We start from the raw sequence: 17,438 nt of genomic DNA on the forward strand, positions 1-17,438 counted from the left end.
AAAGTTCAGGACAGTGCCCAGGCCCTGAGTTCAAGTACCAGGAATGGTGCTTGTATACACACATGCACACAATTCAATGCAAAGGAAGTGCCATAAGAGAAAACACTAACCTACTGCACAACATTAAGAATTTCTAATTATACAACTTGTGGGTGGAGACGGGAGGGAAAAACTGGTAGAGAGCAAGGGAGGGAATGACACTGTCCCAAAAGAAATGTACTCTTTTTTTTTTCTTTTTTGAAAAGAAGGATCATATCTTGGAATCCTTATTAGAGCATTAGCAGTCTGAAGACAGCCAGTCCACAAATACCCTTAACACTGTTAGGAAACAGGCCAGAGAGGAAAGCAAGAACAAAAACCATACCAACAAACCAATTCAGCTCCGATGGAGAGCTGACTTGGGACGCCATGGTGACCGGAGATGAGCCAGGGGACAGGACACAGGACGCGAACACGGAGACATGTGGCAGGGTGTCAAAAGAAAGGTGCTCTTATCTAACTTATATAACTGTGACCCCTCTGCACATCATCTTTATAATAATTTTTAATAGATTCACAAAAAAATAAGAATTTCTGTTTCAAAATACCACCAATGAGTGAGTAAAAAGACAAGCCTCAGCCTAAGGAATGAAATTTGAAAAGCACAGGGCACAGACCACACAAAGGAATGATGTAGAGGCTACGGAAAGAGCGACAAATTATAGAAGGCAATTACCCAATTTTTAAAAAGTGGGGGAAATTGGGGGAAAACCAGGGAAGGGATGACACTGTCCAAAAAGAAATGTACTCGTTACCTGACTCACGAAATGGTAACCCCTCTGTACATCCCTTAATAATAACAATAAAATTATACATTAAAAACACAAATCAAGAAAAATATGGGCAAAACTTGAACACGTACTTCACAAAAGAAGACATTCAAATAGGTAATAAGCATATGAAAAGGTGCTCGACATCAGAAAAATATAAACAACTTCATAAAACCCCACACTTAGCCAGATGGCTAAAATTAAAAAGACTGAAAACACACCAGTTTTCACAAGGATACGAGACAACTAGAACTCTCTCACATAAATGCATAAACTGTACTATCACTTTGGGAAGCTGGCAATATCTCAATCTCTGATCATATCCGTGGCCTACAAGATAGCCACCTATTTCTAAACTGTGTGTACAGACCCACACAAATGCTTGTGTAAGTACCCAGCCGTGGCCAGGGGCTGATGGTTCACCCCTGCAATCTTCCAACTGGGAGGTTGAAAATGAGAAGATCCAAGTTTAAAGCAAGCCTGGGAAGCAAAGTTTGTGAGATACCTTCTCAACTCCTAAGCAGGTGCAGGGCTCATACTTTTCATCCTAATCTATGTGAAAGGCTGAGACCTAGAGGACTGCAGTTCCAAGCCACAGGCCCTAGCAGGAAACAAGACCCTATCTTTAAGATAACCAGCAAAAAACAAGACTGGAAAAGATAACCAGCAAAAAACAAGACTGGAAGCATGGTTCAGCAGTATAGCACCTACTTAGCAAGTACCAGAGCAAGTTACCACTACCATCCCCACCACCACAAAAAAAAAAAAGAATGCACCAAATGTTAAAAAGGTTTTTTTAAGTCTAGCTGTCACCAATAACTGGATGTACGTGACATAAATATACAGTAGATTGCTACTTAGCAACTGGCAGAAATCTCACAAAACAGTTGATGAATAAGCTAGACATATACTGTACACACTGTACGACTACACTTAAATGAAAAAATTGATCTAGCCAGTAGCTGTTTATCTCCAGAAATGAGAGCACAGTTCTGATTGGGAAGGGGCACAAATGAATGTAGCAAATGTTCTATCTGTTGATTTGTTTGGTGGCTATGGGGATGTATATGTATACTGCAGGTATACCTCATAAACAAAAACATTTAAGGGAGCCTCGTATACATACACCTGAATTGCAGCACTCAGAGGCTTTGAGTTCAAGACCAGAATACTCTCTACAGAACAAGTTCTAGGCCAGCTTGGGCTAACACTGCAAGACCCCAATCTTGGACAAATAGAAGACATATAAACAAAACATTTAAGGATAAAATATTTCATAATATAGAAAAAATTATCATACACATCTTTCAAGTTCAAATGCCATTTTTGTCCATAAAGTTTTATGTTTTGCTTTTTGCTTGTGAGGCTTGAATTTAGAGCCTGAACCCTGTCCCTGAGCTCTTTTTTTTTTTTTTTTTTTTTTTTTTTTGGCCAGTCCTGGGGCTTGGACTCAGGGCCTGAGCACTGTCCCTGGCTTCTCTTTGCTCAAGGCTGCTATAGCACTCTGCCACTTGAGCCACAGCGCCACTTCTGGCCATTTGCTGTATATGTGGTGCTGGGGAATATGAACCCAGGGCCTCATGTTTATGAGGCAAGCACTCTTGCCACTAGGCCATATCTCCAGCCCCTGTCCCTGAGCTCTTTTGCTCAGTTTTTGAGTGGCTAATTGGAGATAAGAGTCTGACAGGAGGGCTGGGATTATGGCCTAGTGGCAAGAGTGCTTGCCTTGTATACATGAGGCCCTGGGTTCAGTTCCCCAGCACCACATATACAGAAAGTGACCAGAAGTGGTGCTGTGGCTCAAGTGGCAGAGTGCTAGCCTTGAGCAAAAAGAAGCCAGGGACAGTGCTCAGGCCCTGAGTCCAAGGCCCAGGACTGGCCAAAAAAAAAAAAAGAGTCTGACAGGGGCTTTTCTGCCGGGGCTGGCTTTGAACTATGATCCTCAGAGCTCAACCTCTTGAGTAGCTAGATTACAGGCGTGAGCCACTGGCCCCCAGCTTGTCCATAAAGTTTTGTCAGCTGTTTTGAATCTCTCCCTCAGAGCCTCTGTGGCAGTCTGATGTCATTTCTTTCATGTCATTTTGTCACACTCTACCTTGAGTCTCCTTATTTGACCATATCTTTCACCTTTACCGATTCAGTGCTTGACAGATAATAGAAGCTGAAAGCATGTTTGTTGAGCTACATGGGGGGAAAAAAAAATTGGGTGGGTGCCAAGATGGGCAAAAAAGGGGGACAGGAACGGGAAAAAAAAGTCCTAGTAAAGGTCAAAGGAAGTCTCCTGGGAGACTTCCATTCTAATTTTACCTACTTCCTGAAATCACACACTAAGAGTCACCTTGAAAGGCAAAGAAAGAAGTCAAACCCCGAAGTCCTGCCTACACTAAGGATAACTATCACACTTTCGGGAAACATCCTCTGGCGGTTTCAGTCTTGGATGGGAAAACTCTTCATCAAGGAGAATAACAATCACATTGTCGTGCTACAAAAAATAGCATTTCCCCCTGGTGTGCAAAGAGCCCACACCAGCCAGGGTCGGCAAACTTAAGGCCAAATTCGAACTCGGGTCCCAACCGTAGCCAATCTCGTCTCCTTTTCATACGTAAAAACAAAGGGAAGTGGGTTGGCAAACTGTTTAAAGTCCCTTCCCGTATTGACATTCTGCCTATAAAGGTCGCTCGCTCTCCCAAAGCGGGCGGGGTGGGGGGGGGGACAACCCCGGAACCCCCAGCAAAACACGCAGAAGGCGCCCGAGACCCGCACCCGCGCGGGGTCTGAGGAAGTCGTTCGGTTCTGCAGCCTTCCGTGGTTTGATGAGTGTTTCTCGTTCGTTATTTGCAGCCTTACCATGATTTGCAGGAGGCTCTGTGGGTTCCGCGTACGCAGAAGTTAATTGCCGGCCGGCTGTCATCTCCTCCGGAGGGGGAAGAGGGTCTTCCCGCCCCGCTCGGAAGCCTCGGAGACCCAAACACCACCCACCCACCCGGCTGGCGGCTTGAATTGGCGCACACTGCGCGGCACACGGGGAGCCTAAGTTAGACCGACGGGGCGCGGGGAATTCTGGGGTTTGTAGTCCTCGGCTTCTAGTGGTTTGCTGGGATCTGTGGTTCCCTGCCGCGCCCTAGAATGCTGGGAAGTGTAGTCCTCGCTACTTCTCCTAGTGCAACCTGCCATCGCTTTCGGACCGCTCGCGTGCCCAGCCACGGGAGTTAGGCCCCTTGAGCCTCTTCTGTTCGCAAGCCACCCCTCCGCTGGGACAAACTCTAGGCAACGAGAACGAAAGAAATTTTTGCCCTGTGGGACCTCTCGAAGAGGGCCTTCCCCATTGACGCTCTCCGTCCCCCTGCGAAGCCGCTGGACATTCTTATTGGCTATTGCGGATGTCAATCACCGAGGTTGGCTTGCCATTGGCCTGTGGGAGGGCGCTCCGCGGCTAGAGGGAAGGAGAAGGATCAGGAGCGGAGCTGAGGGAGGGAGAGGGCCGGTCCGGGTCTGGCCGCCGCCGCTGCTCGCCGGAGGTCTCCAGGCCAGGCTGCAGCTCCGTCCTCGGCTCCTGGACGCCATCTGCGAGGCTCCACCGGCCAGCGTGGGAGAGCCGCGGGTGGCGGCCGCCCATCATGTCAGCCAAGGACGAGCGGGCCAGGGAGATCCTGAGAGGCTTCAAACTGTATCCGCCCGGGAACGGGGCGGGGCGGGGGGGGGGAGCGGGCAGCAGCCGCCCCCGTGGAGCCCGGCCCGGGGCGGGGGCGCCCGCCCGGTGGCTGCCGGGGACGGACGGCGAGCGCGGCTGGCCGGGACCGGCGCCCGGGCCGCCCGCGGGACAGGGGACGCGCGGCGGGCGCGGGGCGCCCTTGCGGGAGGGAAGGGGGACGTTGGCGGAGCCCCCGGGGGTGGAGGCTGAGGAGCCCCGGGACCTGCGAGGGGCGTCAGCGTGGGAAACGCGGGTCCAGGAGGCCCGCCGAGTTCGGAGCTCTGGCCGGGGCCGCCCAGGCCGGCCAGGGCCGAGGGGGCGCGGTGGGCTGACCTCGGAGGCTGAGAGGCTTCTTTGGCGGGAAGCCCACGGGGGGAGGCGGGGAGCAGGGGAAAGTGACCCGAAGCGAGTGGCCTCGCTTGGGGGATCACCCCCAAGGCTGTGTTAAACTCTTCTGGGTCCCCCACCCAGTTCTACAACTTCTCTCCCTTCACTTGTGGCTTCCCTCAGGCTGGACTGGCAGAGGACGGGCGGGGAGCGAGGGGGGGGCGGGGGGGGAGTCTACGGTCCACCCCATCGTAGGTCTCTGTTGGCCATTTGGAGCTTTGCGATGTCCGCAGCTAGTCCCCTCGGTTTTTCTTTCCAACGAGATAAGGATCTCAGCAGGGTACGGTGACTGTCGCCTGTAATCCTAGCTGCTCAAGAAGCTGAGATGTGAGGATCACGCTTCAAACTGAGCCAAACCGTAAGGAAAGTCCGTGAGACTACTTTATCTCCAATTAACCAGCCAAAAGCGAAAGTGGAACTGTGGCTCCTATGGTAGAGCGCCAGCCTTGAGCAGAAAGTTAAGGGACAGCACCCAGGCCCCGAATTCAAGCCCCAGGACCTGCACACAAAAACTAAACTAAACCTCAAACTTGGATATGAAATACCTTGAGGTATTTGGCCTCTGTACCAAGACTCCTTAGCAAAAGTATCTTTGCTTACTGGCATCAATGTAGTGAATGCCTAGATAGGATGGAGCTGTCTAGAAATCATTTGATGGTGTGGTGGATGTGTAGGATGTAGTAAGATATAGAAATTATGCTGTGTCGCTTTGGACACCTTCTCTCCTCAATGTGGTAAGGAAGCTTGGGGGTCTGTTGAAGTGTTAGTCTGTGGCCATAAGATGCATTGAAAGTTTTTGATCTTGTACATTTCAATTTTGCACGTGCTCCTGCTGACCTTAATCTCTTCTTATGTCCCTTGTCTACAATATGGAATGTTTTTAAGTTCCTCTCCCAGGGAAATGTAGTCATCACTATGGAAGGCTCCTTCCCTGGAGGTTTATTAAGCAGCATTCTCTGAGCAACCTGTTATATTGTCACAATGCTCATTTCACTCCTGCAAATATTGTTTTGACACAGTCACAAAATAAGTTGGTAGTAAATTTTAGAACACATGGAGGGGGAAGGTACAAGAATGAGCTGGTTGGATGTATTGGCATGGGACACAAAGTGGTAGAGTACTTGAATTTCTGATGTTAGGTTCCAGCCCCAGCAAAAAAAAAAGGGGGGGGGAGACAGGGAGGGAGAGGCAAGGGAGGAAGGGAAGGAGGGATGGAAGAGATGGACAGAGAGGGAGGGAAGGAACATTAAGTTTTGGATGAACAAATGAAATTATTCATATACTAACCTTTTTTGGGGGGGGATAGGCAGTATAGTACTGCCATTTGAACTCAGGGCCCCCTCCTTGCTAACCTCAACCTCTTGAACCACATCCCCAGCCCCTGACCTGTGCCTTTTTAAAAACTGAAAGTTGTGTCATCATTGCATGCTACCATTGATTATAAGTTTTCAGTACTTTTTTGTAGTGAAGTTTAGTAACAAACTTTTAAAATTTAATGTACTTTGGTTCTTCATAATGGAGCATGTAAATAGTCAAGATGATTAACTTAGAAAAGCTGTGGTATAAGTTCCATTTTTCTTTTAATATACTGTTACATACCATGTACGCTGTAGACAGTAAAACTGGAGACTGAAAAATGGAGAGATTCCAGAAGCAATGCTTTTGTATGATTGTGATGATCATATTGCTGAAGATAAATATCTTGAACAAGTGGCTTTAAATAAAGCAGAAAAGCCTTGAGCTTCTCACTTTAATCTTGACTCTTAAACCTGTTGGGAAAGAGGTTAAGGAACAAATATAGAAAAGGCTAGACAACAGAACTGTGTCAGCCCACTAGAAGGAAAGTGAATTGGACACTTCAGTGATGATAGATAGTACATGGAAAAACAGGCTTTCAGAGAAAGTTTTGACCTGAGCTGATTAAATTCTGAAAAAGCAGCCACATAAAAGCATAGGAGCAACGGGGTACCCCTCCTCTGGTGCTCTCTGGCATCTGAGGATTTAAGAGAGAAAAGGAGCTGGGTGCAAGTCTGCAATCCTAGCTGCTCAGGGGGCTGAGACCTGACGATCCCCATTGGAAGCCAGCAGGAAAGTCTGAGAGACTCTTTACTACTGATTAGCCACCAAAATGCCAGAAATGGGGCTCTAGTACACACACACACACACACACACACACACACACACACACACACACACACGGAAAAGAAAGCAAGAACTTCAGAGTTTTCTTTATGGAAAAAAATATAATGTATTAGCAAGAGTTTCTTGATTATTATACACCCTTAGTTGGGTAAATAATTTTTCTAAACTTTTTTTATGCCTGTGTTAGGGCTTGAACGTAGGGCCTGGGTGCTGTCCCCGAGCTCTTTTGCTCAAGGATAGCATGCTACTGCTTAAGCCACTGCTCCCCTTCCAGCTTTTTGGTGGTTAATTGGAGGTAATCTCACAGACTTTTCTACGGGGGGCAGGGGGGTGGCTTTCAACCTCAGATCTCAGCCTCCTAAGTAGCTAGAAATCAGACGTGAGCCACCTACATGCTAGTGGTTTTTCTGAACTTTTTTCAGAAAAAGAATAGAAAATAAGAATTGTCTATGTCATTTGGTATTAAAAAGTAACAAGGTTGAAGATACTCAATTTTCCACATTGACTTTTTTTTTTTTTTGCCAGTCCTGAGGCTTGAACCCAGGACCTGGGCACTGTCTCTGAACTTCTTTTGCTCAAGGCTAGCACTTTACCACAGTGCCGTTTCCAGCTTTTTCTGTTTATATGGTACTGAGGAATCAAACCCAGGGCTTCATGCATGCTAGGCAAGCCCTCTACCACTAAGCCACATTCCCAGCCCCCTACATTGACTGATTTCTGTATTTACAAATTTGGAAGACAAATAATTTCTTGTTTGAATTTGTATTTTTCTACTTCTCTAGATTCTGGGAGAGGTACTAATATGATAGTGGTGAAGAGCCATACTAGACTAAGGAACTTAATTGCCTGTCAGAATTCTAGCCCTGTCCTGGTTGAATGGCCCTGAAAACTTTCTTTAAACCTCTGCCTCAGTTTTCTCCTATTGAAATGGGGGTAATAATAGTAACTATGATAGCTCATGGGGCTCTTGCTAGATTAAATGAGTTGGTATCTACCTAAGGCATTTAGAAAAGTTGGTGCATAGTAGGCCTTATGGGTTGGATCATTGCTATTAGAGAAGTCGCACATCTCGTGCTTGGCCTTGTCATGTTCAGTGAATTTATGGTTGATTTGGTTCTTGCCCATTTTACTATTGAATTTTATTTTTTATCTTGCTTCCTGGGTCTTCTCTTTTTCATATCAGTTCTTGGCCTGTTATATAAGTTGTAAGTACTTTCTCTCAGAATACTGTTTGTCTCTTGTTTGGTTGATGTTGAGCTGAATTTTTTCCATTTGACTTCTGCATTTGCGTCTTGTCTCAGAAAACCTCCCTTATCCCAAAATTAATTAACTATCTCACATTTTCTTCTCTTTCCAGTGTTTAGCTCTTTAATCCACATGGAATGTATTCCCACATATGGCATGTAGTAGAAATCTAACTACATCTGCTCTTTCCATAGGCAGTTGTCCTAGTGCTGTTTACTAGTCTAGCCTTTCTATTCTATTCTATTTTGAAATGCTGTCTTTTTCATATGCCAAATTTCCATAAGACATAGACTTATTTTTGGAATATTTCTTTTTCACTGATCCGTTTCTCTTTCCCATGCCTTTATGGGATTGGTTTAATTATTATAATCTTGTAGTATACACCCTTAAGATAGCTTACAGTAGGATTGAACATTTTAAAGTCATATTGGAAGGTCCCACAGAACCTCACCCATCTATGCCCAAAATAGATACTCAGTAGGGATGAATAATTGTGCAATATGATATGCTGTGAGAGAATTCAGTATTTGCTTTTGTATTGATCCTAAGCTGCTTCAAAAATATTTGTAAGATTCCATTCTCATATCACCTTCATCCACTATTACCTCACCACTTCTCAGTTTCATATACATTAAGAATCTTGCATTTTTGTCTTAGCTTATTTAAAGCATGACATTTCCTAATTGAGAATGAATGTTATGAATGAAATGGTACTTGAGGAACAAATGCTATTCTCCTGCAAATGTTTCATATTTGATCACTTTAAGCAGCTGATTTGAGATTGTTTGAGAATCTCACATTCCCTTGAGTAGCTGTTGTTCACAAGGCTCTCTGTATTTGAAGGATATGCGGATACATGAGTCACAGTCATATCTTCATGTCCATTTAAAAGGAATATCTTCAAGAACAATCGATTTTTTTAAATACTGTTTAATTTTCCTATTGCAAACTCTAACCACCTAGAATTGCCTTTGTTAATATTTTAGTATGGATTTCTAATGTGTCTAGTATTTACTGTACTTGCTTTTTAAAAAAAAAAATGGCATTAGAGGCTGAAGGTGTGGTTCAAATAGTGGAGAGCCAGACTAACAAGCGCAAGGCCTGACTGAGTTCAATCTCCAGTTCCACCAAAAATAAATTCATGAATTAAAATGGAATTAGAAGCTGGAAATGTGGCTCAAGTGGAACGCCATCTTAGCAAGAGCAAGGCCCTGACTTCGAACCCCAGTACCAAAAGAAAAAAAAAAAGACCAAGAAGCTGTGTGAGTGAATTAGAGGCTGCATACCGTGGCTCAAGCCTGTAATACTGCCTGTGTGGGAAGCAGAGGTCAGAGAGTAGTGGTAACGTCAGCCTGGACAGAAAGAGTTCAGGAGACTCCATCTCAACCAATGTCTGAGCACAGTCATCCTAGTGGTGTGTGGAAGTGCATGGCAGAGGATCACAGGTCAGCCTGAGCATAAAGTGAGGCCTTACCTGCAAAATGGCCAGTACAGGGGCTGGGGATATGGCCTAGTGGCAAGAGTGCTTGCCTTGTATACATGAGGCCCTGGGTTCGATTCCCCAGCACCACATATACAGAAAATGGCCAGAAGTGGCGCTGTGGCTCAAGTGGCAGAGTGCTAGCCTTGAGCAAGAAGAAGCCAGGGACAGTGCTCAGGCCCTGAGTCCAAGCCCCAGGACTGGCCAAAAAAAAAAAAAAAAAAAAAAAGCCAGTACATAAGAAGCCAGGTGTGAGTGGCTCATGCCTGTAATCCTAGCTGCTCAGTTCAAAGCCAGCCCAGTCAGGAAAGACCGTGAGATGCTTATCTCCAGTTAACCACCAGAAAACTAGAAGTGAAGTTGTGGCTTAAAGTGGTATAGTGCTAGCCTTGAGCAAAAGAGCTCAAGGACAGTGCCCAGGCCCTAAGTTCAAGCCCCACAACTGGGGGAAAAAAATTAGCCAATACAATATTGGAGGGCTAGGAATGTGGCTTAGTGGTAGAGTGCTTGCCTATCATGCATGCATGCATGTATGAAGCCCTGGGTTCCATGCCTCAGCACCACATAAACAGAAAAGGCCAAAGTGGTGCTGTGGCTCAAGTGGTAGAGTGCTAGCCTTGAGCAAAAGAAGCTCAGGGACAATGCCCAGGCCCTGAGTTCAAGCCACAGGACTGGCCAAAAAAAAAAAAGCGGGGGGGGGGGGGGGACTGGAGGTATGGCTAAACTGGAAAAGTACCTACCTGCCAAGCATGGGGCCCTGAACCCAATCCCCAGTAATACCACTGCCACCTGCAAAAAAAGGAATTAGGGTATTGTTTTCTGACTTTTTTCACTTGATAAATTTATCGTGTTTACAGTTTCCATTGATCTTTACTATCAGTTGTTTTCAGTAACACATTCATCATAGAACTTTTTTTTTTTTTTTAATGAGACTGAGGTCTCTGTTGCAATTCTGAGCTCAGGTGATCCTCTTCAGCCTCTCAAGTAGCTAAGACTTATAGGCACCACTGTGTCCAGCTCATTGTAATACCTTTAGACTAGGCTTATCATATAATATGTAATCACCTATGTTCCCTTTTTGTATTTTCTTCATTGACATCAATATATACCTTAGTAAATTATCAAGGAACTGACAAGAATGTCACAAGAAAGGATGACATTTTTATGTTTTCATCATCTTTAATCCATCAGGAATTTGCTTTGGTAGAAGATATGCATTATTAGGCTTAAGTCAAGTGGTAAAGTACTCACCTAGCAAGTGGGGAACCTTTGAGTTCAAATCCTACCCAAAAATATATGCAGTCAGGCACCAATGGCTCACGCCTATAATCCTAGCTACTCAGGTACCTGAGTTCTTAAGAATCCCTGTTAGGGGCTGGGGATATAGCCTAGTGGCAAGAGTGCCTGCCTCGGATACACGAGGCCCTAGGTTCGATTCCCCAGCACCACATATACAGAAAACGGCCAGAAGCGGCGCTGTGGCTCAAGTGGCAGAGTGCTAGCCTTGAGCGGGAAGAAGCCAGGGACAGTGCTCAGGCCCCGAGTCCAAGGCCCAGGACTGGCCAAAAAAAAAAAGAATCCCTGTTAGAAGCCCACCCAGGCAGGAAAGTCCATGAGTTATCTCCAATTAACCAGCAAAAATATGGGAAATGGAGATATGGCTCAAGAGGTAGAGCACCAGGGTTTTAGTTATTTTTTATGTTAGCTACTTGTCTCCACGTATTATTTATACTCCAGGTGCTAATATAACACAATATTAGTGTAATAATATTGTAGTAATGTGGTATATTTAAAATATCCTTTTTTTTTTTTTTTTTTTTTTTTTTTTTTGCCAATCCTGGGCCTTGGACTCGGGGCCTGAGCACTGTCCCTGGCTTCTTTTTGCTCAAGGCTAGCACTCTGCCACTTGAGCCACAGCACCACTTCTGGCCATTTTCTATATATGTGGTGCTGGGGAATCAAACCCAGGGCTTCATGTATACAAGGCAAGCACTCTTGCCACTAGGCCATATTTCCAGCCCTTAAAATATCTAAATATCTCAAGTATAAATGACTATCCACAAATTAATATGATAAACATTTAATTCAAAAGAAATGACCAATGAATAAACAAAGAGATGCTTGACTTTTTAAAAAACAATCCTGGCTGGGAATATGACCTAGTGGTAAAGTGCTCGCCCTGTATACATGAAGCCCTGGGTTCAATTCCTCAGCACCACATATATAGCAAAAGCCGGAAGTGACACTGTGGCTCAAGTGATAGAGTACAAGCCTTGACCAAAAAGAAGCTAGGGACAGTGCGCAGGCCCTGAGTCCAAGGCCCAGAACTGGCAAAAAAAAAAAAAAAAAAAAAATCCTATCCCCTTTTTCCAAATTAATTGACAAAAATTTGTTATTGATTATATTCAGGGTTGGCAACTTTGGAAGGAAGAAACACTCATTTGCTCTGTGTTGTGTGCACACCCGCGTGTGTGTCCCATCAAAATGTTGCATGCAGTTGCAGTGGGACATAGGACGCAGTGTGGAGCACGGACTGTAGTGTTAGATTTCCACCTCCACCTTGTGGTGTTAGGTGGGGCACTCAGAGTCTTCGTGCTTCTGTATCCATATCATATCTTAAGAGGACTGTGAGGAAATTTAGCATAGTGCCTGCTGGCCCATAGTAGGTAATAAATACTAACTGCTGTTATTCATTCCATTAATAATTGAGAGTAATAATAACAGCATCAATCTGACTATAAGTCTACTTCTCTGGGGGTGTAAACAGTGCATGCTATTATTATATTTGCTTGTGGAGAAACTATAAAATTTGTTTTGCTTTTGGAGAAATAGTTCATTTGATAAGCATTATCTAGGAATGACTCTCATACCAATTTATTGCAGGATAGCTAAAAACCAATTGAGCTCTAATTTTGTTTTGTTTTGGCTTATGCGTATAATCCTAGCTACTCAGGAGGCTGAGATCTGAGGATCAAGTTTCAAAGGGAACTCTGGCAAGAAGGTCTGTGAGATGTTTATATCCAATTAAGCACCAAAAAAGCTGAAAGTAAAGCTGTGGCTAAAGTACTAGAGCACTAACTTTGTACAAAGAAAGCTCTGGGACAGCACTCAGAACCTCAGAGCCTCAGTTCAAACCCCAGGACCAACACACACACACACACACACACACACACACACACACACACACACACACACACACACACACCACACACAAGCCAAGTGTTGGTGGCTCACACTTGTAGTCCTGGCTACTCAGGAGGCTGAGATCTGAGGATCACAGTTGGAAGCCAGGCCAGGCAGGAAAGTTCAAGAGATTCTTATTCCCAATTGATTACCAGAAAACCAGAAGTGGCACTGTGGCTCTAAGTGGTAGAGGGTTAGCCTTGAGCAAAACAGCTCAGGCACAGCACCCTGGCCCTGAGTTCAAGCCCCATGACTGACAGAGAAGAAAAGACAATTTCAAAAGTGACAATTTTAGCAAAAAAAAAAAAAACTTTTAATATAACAGGGTTAAGGTGGAAGAAATTGAAATGAAAGAAACATTTCCAGCTCCCCATGAAAGAAATGGGAGTTCACACTGCTTGCTTGCTTTTTGGCTTTTCCTTTTAGTTTTGCCTTGAAGCCCCTGTATCCTCTTCTTCATAGCACTTTGATCTTTAGTCACATAGTGATCTTGGGCTAGAGATAGAGTTCAATATTGAGCACTTGCCTAGCAGTATTGCTTGTGTCAATGTACAGTTGCTTTGGCCAGGTATTAGTAATGAAGTAGAGATTTATAATTTCCTACAAACAATTGTTGTGCCAGCTCTTCAAAAATAACCAAAACATGCAGCCCATATAGCCATGTACATTTCAATCAGAGACTGCAGTTTTCCTCAAGTATGAACATTGGAGAAGTTGTTACCATTGTCCTGAAAGGATTGAGTGAATTTAATATCTTAATTATATTACTTAGGATTCCTCTTTTTTTTGGGGGGGGGGCATGTTTACTGGGGTTTGAACCCAGAGACTTGCCCTTGTTTGACTAGCTCTCTACTGCTTGAGCTACACCTCCAGCTTTGCTTTTCTGCTGGTTACTTTGGAGATGGAGTCACATAGACTTTTCTACATGGATTAGATTTGAACTTCAACCCTCTGGATCTCAACCTCCTGAGTCGTTAGAATTATAGCATGAGCCACTGGCTTATTTAGGATTCTTTTTTTTTCTTTTTGTCAGTTGTGGGGCTTGAACTCAGGGCCTGGGCACTGTCCCTGAGCTCTTTGGCTCAAAGCTAGCACTCTACCACTTTGCTTGAACTCAGGGCCTTGGCACTGTCCCTGGGCTCTTTTGCTCAAAGCTAGCACTCTACTACTTTGAAGATAAGAGTTGGCCTGGGCTGGCTTTGAACCGTGATCCTCAGATCTCAGCCACCTGGATAGCTAGGATTACAGGCATGGGCCACCAGTGCCAAGCTTACTTAGCATTCTTAAACAGGCATTCCTACTTCCACATATTTGGAAGGAATTTGAAGTACAATTAGACATTTGTCTTCTTTAGACCTAAGTTTCTTCCCAGGATTGCGTATTGGTTTATAGTGAGAAATGGTAGTAACTTCTGGAGAAATGAGACACTGACCATCCATCACTACATTTGATAAAGAGCAAGTGGTGGTACAGAGCCCTGACAGCTCTAGGTTCCATTAGGCCTGAGTTTTCTTTGCCCCACAAGCCTCACTAATTAGCATTCTTTCTCCACAGATCCTCAGTGTAGACTTGACTTCTGAATGCAGGGATACCTCCCTTCTCCTGAACTTTAGCATCATAGAAGAAATTTTAGAAGTCACAGCCTGACTGTTCTCACTGTTGCCCCCATGCTTAAATTTAAGCTCAGAGTGTCTAGATTTCAAGGGCAGTGTTCTGTTTTGCTTTTGATCTGGTTTTTGGGTTTTTGTGGGGTTTTTGTAGGTTGTAGTAAGTCTTAGGGCTTGAACTCAGGGCCTGACCTCTGTCCCTGAGCTCTTTTGCTCAAGGCTAGTGCTCTCCACTTTGAGCCACAGCACCACTTCCAGTTTTCTGGAGATAAGAGTCTTACAGACTTCCAGCTCAGGTTGGCTTCGAACTGTGATCCTCAGATCTCAGCCTCCTGAGTGACTAGGATTACAGGCACGAGCCACCCTATTGTTCATTTTTAAATGGGAAAGAAAACAAAATATATATTTTTGTGACCAAGTATCCATAAAGATCTCTTGGGACTACTGTTTGTGGAAGTAAAGGTGACAGTATTACTGGAGGACCACACAGAGCTACCACAAAGAGAACAATGTCAAACATGTTTAATTGGAGATACGAGTCTTACAGACTTTCTGGCCACTGGCTTTGAACTGTGATCCTCAGATCTTAGCCTCCTGAGTAGCCAGGATTATAGGCGTGAGCCACCAGCACCCAGCTCAAGTATCATATTTTCTATAGGATTTTATTTTTGTAAGTCATGGGGCTTGAACTCAGGGCTTGAGTGTTGTCCCTGAGCTTTTTTGCTCAAGGCTAGCTCTCTACCACTTGGAGCAACAGCAACACTTCTGGTTTTCTGGTGGTGAATTGGAGATGAGTCTCTTGGACTTTCCTGCCTGGGCTGGCTTCAAATCAGGATCCTCAGATTTCAGCCTCCTGAGTAGCTAGGATTGCAGGTGTGCACCACTGGTTCCCAGCCTTCCTGCTGTTGACGCTGCTACATTATTAATTGTGAATTTTCAGAACTCATTGGTATTGAAACCACAGTCATATTCGTTACTTGGAAATTATTCTCTTCTGTAATTATCCCCTGTATTCTCCTTAGTTTTTCTTCAGATATAGAGGGCAGTGTCCAGCCTAGAGTAAGAAGGAGCTTGTAACAATGAGAGATAAATAGAAAATGGTTGTATTCTTGTTTTCATTTTTTCCCATCTTGATCACAGCCATCTGTAAACAAGAGATGATAGAAATATGATTAGGGTTGGGAATATGGCCTAGTGGCAAGAGTGCTTGCCTCGTATACATGAAGCCCTGGGTTTGATTCCTCAGCACCACATACATAGCAAACTGCCAGAATTGGCGCTGTGGCTTTAGTGGCAGAGTGCTAGCCTTGAGCAAGAAGAAGCCAGGGACAGTGCTCAGACCCTGAGTCTAAGCCCCGGGACTGGCAAAAAAAAAAAAAAGTAAAATAAATAAAATAATAAATAAATTAATAGAATATGATTAGTAACTTTGGTCTGGATGAGGCATAGGAGATTGTTGCTCAATCTGATAACTAAGATTGTGAGGGTAAACTTTGTCCAGTGAAGTTACTCACAAAATTTATTTCATGAAGAAGGTAGTCTCCTGATGAACAGTTGAAATCTCATTAAATAGAAAAAGGAGAAATAATCTCTGGTCTTTGGAATTCAGCATAGATAAACAAGCATTTCCTAGCCTTGTTCAGGATAGATAAGCCTATCCTTTTGAACAGCTCAAGTTGTTTCTGTTTAAAGTATCCAGAGAAGCAGGTTCTTGTGACTCGGGCCTATCATCCTAGCTACTTAGGTAGCTGAAATCTGAAGATCACAGTTCAAAGCCAGCCTGGCCAGAAAAATCCCTAAGACTCTTACCTCTAATAACTCCAACAAAAAGTCAGAAGTGGCTCAAGTGGTTGAGTGCTAGCCTTGGACACAAAAGCTCAGGGATGACACTCAGGCCCTGAATTCCAGCCCCAGGACTGGTAAAAAGAAAGAAGCCAAAAGTCATGCTGTGGCTCAAGTGGTAGAGTGCTAGCCTTGAACAAAAGAAGCTCAAAGACAGCACCTGGGCCCTGAGTTCAAGCCCCAGGACTAGCCAAAAGAGAACAATCAGAATCCAGTGTGTTAAGTGCATAGCATTAAGTACAGCAGAGACGCGGAAGAAAAATGACTGCTGCTGGGGGCGTCGGAGGAGGCTTCGGAATTGTCATTTGAATAGAACCTTGAAAGATGAGTAGGTGTTGAGTAGTTGAATCTTTCAGATACTGAGGAGTAGCAGAGAGAAGGGAAAGTGATGGCATGCAAAGTGAGGGAGGAGGTTGCTTCAGGAGTGAGTTGGAGCCAAGAATGAGGAGGAATGAAGATCGGGATGCTAGAAATTTCATGCATTCAATGAGTATTTGAGAGTCCATGAAGCATCACGTGATATCTTATAGGTCACTTGTGATCTCATAAAAATAATAGATTTTTAGGGAAACAACTGCAATCTGCCAAAATTAGAAAATGGATAATAGATGAGGAAAAATCAGTAAAAGTAGATCATTTTTTCCAAGATAAGGTGAAACTGGGGATAGCAATTCAAAGCCAGCCCGGGCAGAGGAGTTCAGGAGGCCGTGTCTGCTGCGACTCCATGTTGACTTCATCAGGCCCAGATCACCCTTACCCCGGGAGAAGTCCTCCCACAAGGCTTTCAGCCTGTGCCCAGGCACCTGGAGTCCTAAATGACAGTGATCACACGGGACAAAAGTTCAAACATCTGCCGACCCTTCTTGCCTCCTAGAGACCAAGCTGGACAAAAGATACTGGATCCCTGATAGGTATGGGCCGCAGCCCCCTGTCAGCAATGTAGCAGCGACAGGAAAAGGGAGACACTACCCCTTTTGCTCCCCAAAAGAGAAAAAAAAAATTTTTTTTGCCAGTTCTGGGGCTTGGACTCAGGGCCTGAGCACTGTCCCTGG

General features: G+C 44.6%; 2 protein-coding genes across 4 annotated transcripts in view; one reads left to right on the top strand and one right to left on the bottom strand.

Annotated features, from left to right (window-relative positions):
• Nucleotides 1-4,112, bottom strand: part of Cops7b (COP9 signalosome subunit 7B) — a 23,107-nt gene extending 18,995 nt beyond the window's left edge. For all 3 annotated transcript variants that reach the window (XM_048344534.1, XM_048344530.1, XM_048344532.1), the window contains exon 1: nt 3,657-4,112. In XM_048344534.1, the coding sequence (XP_048200491.1) occupies nt 3,657-3,659 (3 nt within the window). In that variant the 5' untranslated portion in view covers nt 3,660-4,112. The remainder of the gene's footprint in view (nt 1-3,656) is intronic.
• Nucleotides 4,113-4,265: 153 nt separating this feature from the next.
• Nucleotides 4,266-17,438, top strand: part of Pde6d (phosphodiesterase 6D) — a 44,018-nt gene continuing 30,845 nt past the window's right edge. The window contains exon 1 of the mRNA XM_048344535.1: nt 4,266-4,476. Coding sequence (XP_048200492.1) covers nt 4,427-4,476 — 50 coding nt within the window. The 5' untranslated portion in view covers nt 4,266-4,426. The remainder of the gene's footprint in view (nt 4,477-17,438) is intronic.

The sequence above is a fragment of the Perognathus longimembris genome, chromosome 4 (genome assembly GCF_023159225.1).
Source record: "Perognathus longimembris pacificus isolate PPM17 chromosome 4, ASM2315922v1, whole genome shotgun sequence".
NCBI classification, from domain to species: Eukaryota; Metazoa; Chordata; class Mammalia; order Rodentia; family Heteromyidae; genus Perognathus; species Perognathus longimembris.